Source organism: Rosa chinensis, chromosome 5 (assembly GCF_002994745.2).
Source record: "Rosa chinensis cultivar Old Blush chromosome 5, RchiOBHm-V2, whole genome shotgun sequence".
Lineage (NCBI taxonomy): Eukaryota > Viridiplantae > Streptophyta > Magnoliopsida > Rosales > Rosaceae > Rosa > Rosa chinensis.
In genome coordinates, this window is record NC_037092.1 from 87,148,553 (window position 1) to 87,161,933 (window position 13,381).

At 39.3% G+C, this 13,381-nt stretch overlaps 2 protein-coding genes across 4 annotated transcripts; both read right to left on the bottom strand.

The window, feature by feature from the left end:
* Window positions 1-893: 893 nt before the first annotated feature.
* On the bottom strand, window positions 894-3,510 carry LOC112202397 (shikimate O-hydroxycinnamoyltransferase). Of its 2 annotated transcripts, none has more exons than XM_024343403.2 (2): window positions 3,361-3,452; window positions 894-2,691 (listed from the first exon to the last, which is right to left on the bottom strand). In XM_024343403.2, exon 2 carries the CDS (start codon window positions 2,656-2,658, stop codon window positions 1,291-1,293), a length of 1,368 nt encoding a protein of 455 aa, XP_024199171.1. In that variant the 5' UTR covers window positions 2,659-2,691; window positions 3,361-3,452; the 3' UTR covers window positions 894-1,290. The 2 variants fall into 2 exon arrangements, with proteins under 2 accessions (XP_024199171.1, XP_024199170.1); XM_024343402.2 differs by having other exon boundaries at window positions 895-2,680; window positions 3,361-3,510.
* Window positions 3,511-9,784: 6,274 nt separating this feature from the next.
* Window positions 9,785-12,853, bottom strand: LOC112166366 (protein trichome birefringence-like 4). 2 transcript variants are annotated; one of them, XM_024303205.2, is made up of 6 exons: window positions 12,771-12,853; window positions 12,010-12,740; window positions 11,326-11,518; window positions 10,757-10,950; window positions 10,517-10,675; window positions 9,785-10,417 (listed from the first exon to the last, which is right to left on the bottom strand). In XM_024303205.2, exons 2-6 carry the CDS (start codon window positions 12,696-12,698, stop codon window positions 10,075-10,077), a joined length of 1,578 nt encoding a protein of 525 aa, XP_024158973.1. In that variant the 5' UTR covers window positions 12,699-12,740; window positions 12,771-12,853; the 3' UTR covers window positions 9,785-10,074. The 2 variants fall into 2 exon arrangements, with proteins under 2 accessions (XP_024158973.1, XP_024158972.1); XM_024303204.2 differs by having other exon boundaries at window positions 12,010-12,817.
* Window positions 12,854-13,381: the final 528 nt, after the last annotated feature.

The window sequence follows — 13,381 nt, forward strand, 5'->3', positions numbered from 1 at the left end:
ACATAATCCAGTTCAGCATGATAGGACAAAGCATGTGGAGGTTGACCGTCATTTTATTAAAGAAAATCTTGACAGAAAGGTTATTCGTTTTCCATTTGTAAACTCAGAAGAGCAGTTAGCTGATGTTCTTACTAAAGGAGTGTCCAGGAAGATATTCGACAGCTCAGTTGACAAGTTGGGCATGATAGATATCTATGCACCAACTTGAGGGGGAGTGTAGAATAGCTGTAGATTATTTATGTAATTATGATTCTTATTTATTTAGGTTATCATGTAATTATAGGAATGATTGTTTCCTATTAGGGTTAGACTACTCCTCTTGTCCTTGTATATATACCCCTTTGTGGGATGAATAGTATTATTATTGAAAACCCTAAAATCAAAGTATTCTTTTCTACTCTTAGCAGATGCATACTGGAGAAAAGATTGCTGTTTTTTTCACCATTTAACATTTCTTATGTTGCGATTACCACTCGGTTGCATATAAAATTTAGTAATAAACAAAAACCCGCAGCATCGCGCGGGCAAACTACCTAGTATGTTTCTATTAGTCCACCACATTGCATATAATTAATAACACGTATGATTGAGGATATATATCATGAGTAGTTTGTGAAATAATTACGGAGTTATATGTAATTAATTAGCAATTACTCAGTACGTTAATTGCTTTCATGCACATTACCCTTCGCCTAATGACGTGTACTGGTTGTATCTGTGTATGATTACTAGTACATCACCCTTTTCTCTCCGGATATAACTTTTCAAATATAATCTCTTCTCTGATGCTGGATATAGCTGCGGAAGCATTTGAAAGCTCGTTCTCTGTATTCGGAACACCAGTTACTAGCTGCAATCCGGCTAGTCAGGTAATGTTTAGACTTTAGATTGATCATAAAAGATCGGAGCAAGTCATCATTCCGCTGGTTACGTTAAGTGAAAATCACCATAATATATATACAGCCACTGCCCCCCACTTGGGTGGACAAGAACACCAATGTAGCCTACAGAAGAAAGCTTACAATACTTGACCAAATGCAAACACATGTACATAAGAAAATGAAGAGGAATAGGCCCAATCAGTGCCAATGTGCACACCGCGCCTAGCTAACTAGCTACCATCGATTTCGAAGGAGGGAGGACCAGCACACCTGTAAAGCTGTCCACCCACGCTTATTCATATGCTAGAGAAAAGGATAGACCTAGCAGGTAACATAGACCCTTAAAAATCACTGAATCACAAAGAGCCGAAGTCTGAAATATACATGGTGAACAAAACAGCATCAACTATCAGATGTCGTAAATCAACTTAGCAAATGATTTCATATGCCGAGATTGCAGAGAAATTCCCAGTGAGAAACTCCCATCATCACTTGCACTTGGTACCATGTAAGCCTTCCCTTCATGTGAAAGTCCACCGCGTCCCATGAAAACTGGCCGACCCCAACCAAAATCAGCGTCATATATCGGCAACGTAACCCAGCTAGTTATCCCAAGATTAGGGCTCTTATAGTAATGAGCTCCGCGAGCAAGGCTCGACAGATGATGATGAGACTGCTGAAGCTCAAGATAGTCGAGGGCTGATCGGAGATACTCATCGTCCATACGCACCAAAGCCTTGTGAATGCAGCTAGCAGCGTAGCTCATCGGTTTGGATATGAGGTCCCCTGCTAGGGCAGTTGGTGCACATGAGAAAATCACATTACCAAAGTAACCAGGTGGGAGTGGGGGTTGCAATCTCGACCGTCCATTTGCTGCAATGTGGAATTGTGTCTCTTGATCATCAGCAAGTTCACGTGCCTTGCATGCAGATCTCCATACATGAGCTGCAAAGACCTCATACGAAGTGTACTTAACGAAGGAGTTCCCGTTATCAACATCGTCATCTTTCTTGGTTGTTAAGGACTTAGCTTTCAAGATGTTGATCTGCTCCCTTGTGAACTTGAAAACAGAGACAGTAGCCGGCTCATGATCGGGATCAGAAGCAGCGGCGGCTTTTGTGACCGATGGAGTAGGATGGTATTCGCGATGGTGGTTGTGATCGAGGAGAGGCTGAGGCGGGTCTCGGGCACGAAGTAATGTCCTGTCGAGGGTTGGTGGGATTGCCAAGTCGATACCACAAGCCATATCAGACCATGCTTTTACAAAGTGGAGAGCAGCAAACCCATCCGCTGCGCTGTGTTCAAAGCCAATACCAAGTGCAACTCCACCGCATTTTAGGTATGTGACCTGAACCACGAAGAGTGGAAAAGAAGATATCCCCGCGGAGTAATCAACCGCAGGGATGAGCGATCTCCCTAACTCGAGAGTGGTCTTAAAATGGGCAAAATCATCGGCGCAGGAGCTGCTATCTGCCACAACAAACAACACGCCCTCACCATTGCAATTGATTTCAATACGAGCATTCTTGTCCTCGTTGTTTTGCCTCAGACGGCCGGCCAAGGGGTAGAAGGACACGAGGGCCTTGCTGAGCGCGTCCTTGAGCACGCGCGGGTCAAAGAAGCTGTCTGCGCCATCTTTTGGCTTGTAGATGTAAACAGTGGGAGTATGAGCATTTGAACTGATCATGTCCAAGTTGGACATCCAAAGCGACTGCCGAGGTGTCTCCACCGCTGGCTTCACCACCGTCGACTCTCTCACGCTAACGTTGACTGCCATCTTCAAGAGAATTTCAAATGCCCTGTGCAAAAACTAAAATTGAAGAAAGAAATGAAACGAAGAAAATTTTACACTAGTTGCGAACAAACCTTCCGATCTTGAAATGTGACTATCTGATTGTCTATACCATATAATGGGTCTATCGATCCTACTATATATGGCAATGCTTTCTGCCACGATGCATATATATTTGGAAACATTGCCATATATAGTGTGTGTACATACATACATATATGCATACATACATACATACATACATATATTTAGAGTTTAAGCTACCTTTTATAAAAGACAAAATTTAACTTAATAAAAATAAAATTTAAGTTACCAAAGAATTAGGAAACATGAAGTATGGATTATAAAATAGAGAGTATGAATTTTACTCCTTTTTCTACTATATATAATGAGATTCTCTCTGTAAAAATTGAGATTCAGACCCTCGTGTTACAATACCAGTATATCATAAATTTGAACTTTTGAAAATTGATATAACATTATCACAGGTCGATGTAAAACACAAAATTCACAACTTTATTATATTCATACTCTCAATAAATAAGTGCATAAGAATCTAAACTGCAATAAAAATCTTTATTTTTAGGTCATTAAGAGAAACAGAACCAAACTGTAGTAAGTAGTAACTCAATCTTACATGCTTTTATATTGAAAATGGAAATCCATGAAGAGAAGTAGAGCACTTACAATTTAACAACTTTCTTCTGTAGAGAGATAGGAAAATTATAAGGAGTGTTCAAAGAGAAGAACCTACTATATATATATTCATAGCTAGACCAGAAATTCAGATACCTTCCCTTGCTTTATATAAACATTATTTCCTGCTACCTTCTATTATGTTGGGACTTAATATTTCGTCCTACGTTTCTGCAACTTGTCGGTCGCAATAATTGGGGTGCGGTACAGTACTGGGCACAGTTTGATGATAAGGTTGGATTGCTCAATCCTGCAACACTCGATCAAATCAGCTAGCTGGCGCGGAGTTAATATGATGTGATGAGGCAGAGATAGATTTCGACCGATCGTGGTGATTAAACGAAAGAAGCGAATTTACAATTGAAATTTTCAGAGTTTTTAAGAATTTAACCTTATAATATTTTAGCAATATTCAAAATTAGTTAAAGAGTGGCATTATTCAACATACTCCCCAACAAAGAGTAGATATCAGTGATAGAGAGCTTTTCGGACCTAAGGTTTGCGCCCAAAGGCGTAGCTACACACGGGCTCCGTTGGGCTACAACCCACCCCAGATTTTGAAAAAACATAAATTTGTAGCTTAATTATGGTTTAACAGATTAAATATTAAAAATTAGCTCACCTCAAATTTCTAAACTTAGCCCATATGTTATTTCTTTTCTTGTTTTAGTCATACACTAGTCTGCAATCACATGCTCTGCATGTGTATGAAATTTTTTTGTTTGTTTTTTTTTTTTTAAAGGTGGGTAGTTATTGCAGAAGAAATAGATTCACCGGTATTTATTGCAGAGAGAAAATAGTGGGAAAGAAAAGTGGGGGTTGTAGAATCATTTATTTTTAATTTTCTTAATAAAAATCTATTTTATAATTGTCTTATTTATCCTTCTAATTTAATTTATTCTCAAAGTTTTTTAATCTTTCAGGGTTAAATCTGTTAATTTTCAATTTTACAAAGTCTCTTCTCTTAATAATAGTATAGATAGATATGTTATTTATTTGCTTGAAGTATTTGATTTGATTTGATTTTGTATTATGCTTTAAGAGGCATAGTCGCATAAAAAATTTGTGTTTTTTTTTTTTGGTAAATTAGGTCTGAAAAAGAGCCAACTGAGAATTATAATACATATTCAATAATTAAAGATTTTTGCTTCTATTCAAGGGCGCGGGGTATAATTTGAGTAGGTGTGTTCTTTTGTCTTAAACTTATGTTATCAAATTTCTATCACATGTTATGATGTTGATTTTTTGGGTCATTTAGCTATTTGATTATTTAATATGTATTTAATATATAATGTAGTTTAATTTAAGAAAAGAATAAAACATATTACTTGTAAAACTTAAGAAAAGAAAAAAAATCTTAAAACATTAGTAAACTTTTAAGAAAATTTTTTTTTTAGCCCACCCTATTTTAAAATCCTAGCTCCGCCATTGTTTGCGCCTCCGGTTCCTAGGGTTTTCTGCAGTGCTGCTTGCCGGCTTCAGCGGGTGCTTGTCACCTTGTTTCCGTCATCATGAACTATCTGATTTGGAACTGTCAAGGGATAGTGAATAATAGAACTCGTTATGCCCTCAAGTCATTGATCCAGAAGCACAAGGCTTGTTTGGTTTTTCTCAGCGAGACTCACTGTACTAAACAGCAGCACCAATCGCTTTTAAAATCGGTTGTCCTTTCTCAAATGGCCCACTTTGATCGTGTTGATAGGGCAGGCGGGTTAGCTTTGTTGTGGGATGATTCCATCACCGTCAATGTCAGAATGGTTGATCGCTACTTCATTGACGCGATAGTGAAGGGTCCAGACAACGTGCAGTGGCGTTTTACTTGTTTCTATGGCCATCCGGAGACCGGCCAACGTCACATTTCGTGGGATTTGCTTCGGTCTTTAGCCCAGGATCCGCTAGAGAAGTGGGTTGTCACAGGGGATTTTAATGAGATTTTGGAATTGAGGGAGAAATTAGGTGGTAGGCTTCGGAGTCTGGGGCAGATGCAGGCCTTTCGTCAAGCATTGACAGACTGTCATTTGGATGACATGGGAGCTGCTGGAGGTTTGTATACTTGGTGTGATTCAGGGACAAAAGAGAGGCTGGACCAGGTGCACTGCTTCCTCGACGTGGTGAGCTGCTTTCGGCTTTTCGAGAGTTATGCATTTGCACCCTAGCCGATTGGACCATGTTCCTCTGTTACTGGAAATACGCTTTGTTCCACAAGTGAATGAGTGATGGAGAAGGCAGTTTCGTTTTGAGGAGATATGGTGCACCCATGAAGGTTTTTCTCAGAAGGTAGAGGAAGCGTGGAACGAACCTTCTATCGGGGACCCTATGCTGCATATTTGTCGGAAAGTTAAGGGGGTTGGCCAGCAGCTACTTGTCTGGGATCGTACTGTGTTCCGGAGCCATAGGAATGAAGTGGAGGTGATTCGTTCTCAGCTCAACGACTTTTTGCAAAATCCGTATGATCCGCATGACCACGAGGCCAAGTTGCAGCTATCTAAAAAGTTGAATGAGTTAATGTCTATTGATGAAACTTACTGGCGCCAAAGATCAAGAGAGCTTTGGCTCAAGGAAGGTAACAGAAATACAAAATACTTTTATAGGAGTGCTTCTAATCGACGTCAGAAGAATAGAATTAAAGGGCTTTTTGATCAGGATGGTATCTAGCAGGAGTCTTCTCTAGGGATAGAGAACGTTGTTTTGGAGTATTTTCAGTCAGTGTTTAGCTCCCAACCCTCTGTCTTGGCAGCTCAGGAGTTTAGCTCCCAACCCTCTGTCTTGGCAGCTCAGGATACGGTACTCCATGCCATCTCACCTAGAGTTACGGCGTCTATGAATGGTTCTATGTTGGCCCCTTATACTATGGAGGAAGTTCGTGAGGCGCTCTTCCAAATGCGTCCTTCTAAGGCTCCGGGGCCTGATGGCATGTCTCCTTTTTTCTTTTAGAAATATTGGGATTTGGTTGGGCATGAGGTTAGCAATGCAGTTATCTCGATGTTGACCAGCATGGAGATGCCCCCGGAATTGAACTTTACTCATGTAGTGTTAATCCCAAAAGTTAAGGGAGTAACGACTATGTCGCATTTGAGACCCATAGCCTTATACAATGTGTTGTATAAGATTGCTTCCAAGATGGTGGCTAATAGGTTAAAAAACCTTTTACCCACCATTATTTCTCCCCAACAGAGTGCGTTTGTGCTTAACAGATTGATTTCTGACAATACTCTGGTGGCCTCGTAGATGGCCCACTATATGCATAAGCTCAGACGTGGACAAGAAGGTTTCTTGGCCCTCAAATTAGATATTAGCAAGGCCTATGACAAGCTGCAATGGAGCTTCTTGCGTCGGATCATGTTAAAGATGGATTTCGATACTCAGTGGGTTGATTTGATCATGTTTTTCCTTTCTACGGTACACTACTCTTTTCTTGTGAATGGGGTAACAAAGGGGTTTATTGCTCCTCAACGGGGATTAAGGCAGGGGGACCCTATTTCACCCTATTTATTCCTTTTGTGTGCTGAGGGTTTATCTGCTCTCATCTCTCACGCGGTCTCGAATGGAAGTTAGCAGAGTCTTCATATTTGCGATGGAGCACCTATGATCAGCCATGATCAGCCATCTACTATTTGTTGATGACAGTATGCTGTATTCTTTTGCTAGCCCTGAGGATTGTCACAGGATTCGTCACTTGCTTAATACCTATGAGTAAGCACCCGATCAGCAAGTGAATCTACAAAAAAGTAATGTGGTGTTTAGTGGTAGTGTTCTTCCCCACCTGCGCGAAAACTTGGCACAAATTTTGGGGGTACAGGTGGTGTCGAGACATGAAAAATATCTGGGTATTCCAACTCTCGTGGGACGCTCCAAGACTGAGACTTTTGCTTTTATTAAAGATAAATTATCTAAGAAATTGACAGGTTGGAGATCTAAGTTACTGAGCAGCGCAGGTAGGGAGATTCTAATAAAGGTGGTGGCTCAGGCAATGTCTCTCTACACAATGAATTGTTATTTGCTACCTCAATCTCTTATTCAGGAGCTCCATCAACTATGTGCCCAATTTTGGTGGGGTAGTACGGAGGAGAAACGGGCTATGCATTGGCGAGCATGGGATGATTGATGCAAAACCAAAAGCATGGGAGGTATGGGTTTCGTCACTTATTTGCTTTAATTTAATTTGGCTATGTTAGTGAAACAAGGATGGCGGCTCCTTCAAAACCCTGATTCGTTAATCGGGCAGCTGTTCCAAGCTATTTATTTTTCCCATTGTAATTTTTGGGAAGCCTCCTTGGGTGACCAGCCCTCTTATGCTTAGAGGAGTATTTTGTAGGGTAGAGATATCCTTCAGGCCGATATTCGTCGCCATGTTGGACATGGCTTTTCAACCAATATTTGGTCGGACCCATGGCTAATGGGAGAAGACCTCAGCTCTTATCGGTCAGCAAATGCTACAGTGGTGGCCGACTTGTTTCTTTCTCCAGGTGTGTGGAATTTACCGCTTTTATCAAACTTATTTCCACCAAATATCGTTCAGAAAATTCAGGCATTGCCTTTGAGTCCCCACAACCATGGGGATCGGTGGATTTGGGGAGGTGATAAGAAGGGCAAGTTTACTGTGAAGTTTGCATATCATATTGCTCGGGGGAGAATTCTAGAGGATGGTTCTTCTACTCCTAACCCTAGTGCCATTCTATGGAAGCAACTGTGGCAAGCTCAGGTACTAGGGAAGGCAGCCTCCAATATTCTTCCTACATGAAGTCGGATTAGCAAAATGGGTATTGATATTGATACCCAATGTCCATTTTGTGATGAAGAAGTGGAATCTCCTATCCATGCTCTTCGGGATTGTCCTCATGCAGTAAGCATTCTTCAAGTGGCTAATATTCCCACTCTTATTAATGCATCCTGTGTGGTGGATTGGTTGATAGCTATCTATAATCTCGCTCCTGCGGCCTTTTCTCCTTTGTTAATGTTGCTTTGGGCTACTTGGCGGAACAGGAATTCACGGATTTGGGATGATGAATGTAAACCCGCTCATGAAATCGTGCCTATGACTATGGGATGGTGGAATGACTATAAAGCTGCTCATTCTCATCCTGTTCGTGATAATGGTCCACAGGGCCTACATAAGTGGTGTAAACCTCTAGTCGGGTTTATTAAACTTAACATGGATACTACCTTTAACTTGGATACAGGTTTGGCTGGGTTGGGCGGGATCTTTCGGGATCACGAAGGCTCTATTGTGGGGGGCTTTCGACACACTCTGGGGGTGGCTAACTCACCTAGGCATGCGGAGCTGCTGGCTCTAATTCAAGGAGTGCAATTAGCACTTGATCACCAACTTACCCCTTTGTTGGTAGAATCTGACGGCATGGATTTAGTACAGGCTGTTCATGGCTCTTCCCTGGACCAATCGGACTTGGGTTTCTTGTTAACTGATTTGCGAGCCCTGTTGCATGATGCTCTAGGTGCAAGAGTAAGTTACGGCAATCGTATGACTAATTTAGTGGCGCATAATCTAGCGCAAGAGGCCAAAGTTGGGCAGTTTAGTGTGAATTTCTTTACCAATATTCCTCCAAGTGTGGAGGCTATTGTAATCTCTGATTGTAATGATTCCCCATCAATGAATTTGTCTTTCATTCTCCTAAATATATATATATATATATATATATATATATTCAAAATTAGTTTTTATATAATAATATTTGTCAAAATATATTTATTGGTATTTAAATCGTCACTTTCTTACAAAATTTTCATAAATCAAGAGTATCAAAAATTTTCATCAAAACCAAAATACGAACCTAAAATCGAAAAACACTCATGGTGAGAAGTAACATTATATCAATATCCTATATTATTAAACAGGTCCTATAGTTTTGTGTCGCTAATGGACATATCCAACATCTTAGCACAGTGAACCATTGCTCTTAGTTAAAGGGTTTATTTCTGATAGTAGACTACTAGTATAAAACTTGTTTAGATGATTGATTTTTCTTTAAGAGGCGAGATTATTCTTGCTCGCCTGCAATTGTGCCAGCATCATTTATTTATAATGAGTTCCGGTGCTTGGGTACGTAGAAAGTTAGTTGTTTCCCTGCCAATTTGTCTATCTCAAGTGTTTGTAAACTGCTGTTTTTAGCTGTTAATCTAATAATATCAACTTCTATTTCAAACAAAGTAATAAAATAAAAAATCCATCAATAGCAAGGAATTTTCCAACAGTTTGGTATGCTTCACAAAGGGTAAGGGTAAGCAAAACACGAAATGGGCATCGAAAACCATTTGAAATTAGGGGTAATGGAGATTCATTCCTCGTCATCACCTACTTTAATAGCTGCATTAACAAAAAGTTGTGAAACTAGCTATTTGAGCTCTATGTGCGATGTGGTGATGATCAAGCCTAGAATTTATAAAAAAACACCATGAATAAAACTGAGCAAAAATATCGGCTTATAGTAAAAAGAGACTAGTCCTTCAAGTGATCGTTACAGTGTAATATTGTCGGTGTGACATTCACTGGTAACCTAAGGAAAATAATCCCAGCCTACCTCCTACTTCACACGACGTTTGCCAGATTACAACCTAATGAAGAAAGTCCTTGCTGGATTTCATCTTGTGTAGTGTAATGAGTGATGACCAGTACTACAACAAAAGAATACTGTAGACAATTTTGGAACATTATCAATGTAAGATTCACAGATGATGATTAGCTTTCACCTATGGTCTCCTCCGCTGCAGGGTATATGTAAGGAGATGAGCATATAGAAGCTCGTTCCATGTATCAGGAACACCAGGGAGGCACCAATGACTGCAATCCTGGGATCTCAAAGACAACTGTCTCTCCTCCTCTGTCAAATTCTGCTTTCTGTAAATGGATGGGTGAGCATCCCTCCGAAAATCAGTCATTTTTGTAACATTCAGATAAAAGATTGGAATCTTCATTTCCCTGATTACTGAGTCCAGTATTCTCATCTTTGCAGGATATTTTCCTTTGTATGCCTCGTATTGAACTGGCTCTGTCCGACCATGACATTGACCTCCAGTATTCCATCTTCCACCACTATGAAATGGTAAAGCAAACATGAAGATGCTGTATAGTTGTAAACCCTCCATGAGGTTCTAAAAGTTAAAAAATACATCATGTGAGCTATAAATGTACCTAAAGTGATTGGGCGAATAGCCCCGGAAGAAAACAACAGTTTTTTCAGGATTTATATTAGCATCCAGCCATCTGGCCCATGTTGTTATAGCTTTTCCATACGCCTCTTTGACATTCAATTGACTATAGATATATTCACCCTCTTGATAGTAACCCTGCCTGCAAGATTCTAATATTATTGTAATTTTCTGGCCAGCCTAAAACCAATGACAAAAGAGTGAAAGGGAGCATAAGTCTTACCCTCTGGAAGTTTTATCATGAGTCCACCAGTGACCTGTGTTGAAGACGAGAACATCTGCACTTTTGTACTTATCCAAGGATCTCTGAATCATATCCAGGCGCAGTGTTTCCTTCTTTGACCCATTTGTGGTTAGCACCTCCGATTCTTGAACTAGAAATGGTGATTGAACAAACTCCAGTGAACAATTGTAATCCTATTGATCCATTCAAGAAAAGATATATATTAATCTGCCCAAAAACAATAAAGCAATTATAAAGATTTCTTTAGAGCCTCTTGGCCTCATTCATCTGTTGACACGAGATGAAAAATAAGAGAAAGAAAAACCTTTCCATTTCTTATTATCGCTAACTGTACTTGTTTGAATTCAAAATTTCAAATCAATACTGTTATTGGGCCCAATTGTGTAAACCTTAATTTACTCTGAGTCAAAACTAAATAACACTTTGAGATCCTATATAAATCTCCTCTTATTCTATTCCACATGTTCTATCAATATCCAAACACAAAGAGGAAGGAATTAATTAGCAGCTATAAATTCCAAGACAGAGATGGATAATGAACAACATGCCTTGAATACAAAAAAATAGGCGCCCTCTGTACGAAATTCGCTCCTGCCAGAAGCTTCAAAAACTCTGCTCTTATCATCCACTGAATTCCTAAGAAGACAAACCAAAGACTCCCACATATTCCTGTTGAGAGAATCACCAACAAAAACTAGACGCTTTCCTCTCAATAATTCCAACATGTTCCTTCCATTCATCCTGCACAAGGAGGCCATCCGAAACCAATGAGAACCAACATGCTCTACTCAACAGAACAACCTTGCAAATGCATAAAGCATAAAACACAATGCATTAGTCCACAGAACAGAACTCCTTGACATTGAAACATTCAAATTCAATATGAACAAAGCATATTAGCTATTGTTATATTGATCCCCACAAAACTAAGTACAAACAATCAAGTGACTTTGCTTGTAAGAAAGCCAACCATAACATACAACACAAAATGCTAATAAATGTCCACAGAACAGAATATCATTACATTGAAGTATTCAAATCCAATTTTGAACCAAGCATAATAGCTCATTGTTATATCAATCCTCCCAAGACTAACAGAAAACAAGCAAATTTCCATGTATGAAAACAAACTATAACAAAGAGAAGTTGCCAATATAGGAAATAAGATTATATGCTTCTTTGGAAACAAAACATTACTAGAACTATAAGCAAAAACAGTCGGTGCAAATTACCTTGGGAGATTGCAGTTTTTGGGTTGCCATCTATACTTTTCATAACCATTATCAGGCCTACTATTGAGAAAACAATTGAAAGATTCATCAATGTAAGGACAAGACCCAGCAGCATAAAGTGGGTATGAATCATCTCTCACCCATCTTCCATCAAACAAATCACAACCATTAATCAACTCAAACCCAGACAACCCCTCATTGCTTATGGACTTCAATGCCACATAGCTTGGCAAACCATTTTCCCCACTAGAACCTTCAGAAAAAGAAGACTCATTTCTGGTGTGATTGGATTCTTGGGGCAAAGAAATCACGGGTTTTGAAGATTGATCAGTACCCATTTGAGTACTGCTCTGATTTCCCATCTTCCCGGAAAACTGAGAAGCACCCATTTCACTGTTCAAACTTCCATTGCTGCCCAAATGTGGTAAAGATTCGATCTTTGGGGATTTAGTAACTTCCTGAGAAGAGTTGGAAGGAGAAGAGTAGAAGATGGTGTTGAAGCTAAAAGGGAAAGAGTAGCCAGATGGGTTGAAAACCCAGAAGGAAGTGAAGGCAATGAGAGCAAAGGCGATTCCATAAGCAAAGGCGGAGGCTTTTCTTGAAGTGAAGAAGATGGAAGAAAGAGAAGCCTTGGGCTCTGCTTTAGTGGGTGAGTGGTGCTTTGTAGTTTGGGGTGAGGAATCTGCCATTGTTGGTAGGAAAGATGGAGAGAAGCAAAAATTAATAGTGTTCTTGTGAGGTTTAGCTTTAATTAGTCGGTTGATAAGCTCTGAGATTTGCTAATTGTGGAGAAAGGGAACACTAAGCATGCAGGTGCAATAATAGATTAATAGATAAGTAGGGAGAATAATGCAAGATTGCAACTCACGGAGAAGTTGGAAATTTCCGAGTCCAAATTCCTAATTAATTAACTCAACATCCTGATTTTCATTGTTTTGTGTAATGAAGTTATCAATATAATTCGATCATGAGAACTAATTATTATTTAGTGTTCTTTTCACTGATTTTGTAAAAAATTCAATCTAATTGGAGATTGTTTGATACTTTGATTACACAAACAATATAGTTAGTGAGATAAAATTGAAATGATGATGAATATATTTAGTGAAATAAAATTGAAATGATGATGAATATAAGGGAGAGTCTCTAATGAAGAGTTTTTAAGGACTTCGATGAGTATTTTAAATTTACTTAATTTTTTTTTCTTTTTCACATACAAGTCATCTAACCATTTCTTTTTCTGACAGATAGAAATGTTCATTGTATTAAAGAAACCAACCAACCACCGAAATAGTATATACACCAATACTAGAAGTTCTACATGCAGACAAAACCTATAATATTACACGACTACTCATTATAAAACATAAAG

What these genes read in the sequence shown, in the direction of transcription:
- LOC112202397 (XM_024343403.2), bottom strand. Translation starts at nt 2,658, where the DNA reads ATGGCAGTCAACGTTAGCGTGAGAGAGTCGACGGTGGTGAAGCCAGCG.
- LOC112166366 (XM_024303205.2), bottom strand. Translation starts at nt 12,698, where the DNA reads ATGGCAGATTCCTCACCCCAAACTACAAAGCACCACTCACCCACTAAA. An exon ending in CCTATTTTTTTGTATTCAAG is followed by an intron (nt 10,951 to 11,325) that starts GCATGTTGTTCA and finishes ATGGATCAATAG; the next exon opens with GATTACAATTGTTCACTGGA. An exon ending in TATTCGCCCAATCACTTTAG is followed by an intron (nt 10,418 to 10,516) that starts GTACATTTATAG and finishes ACCATTTCATAG; the next exon opens with TGGTGGAAGATGGAATACTG.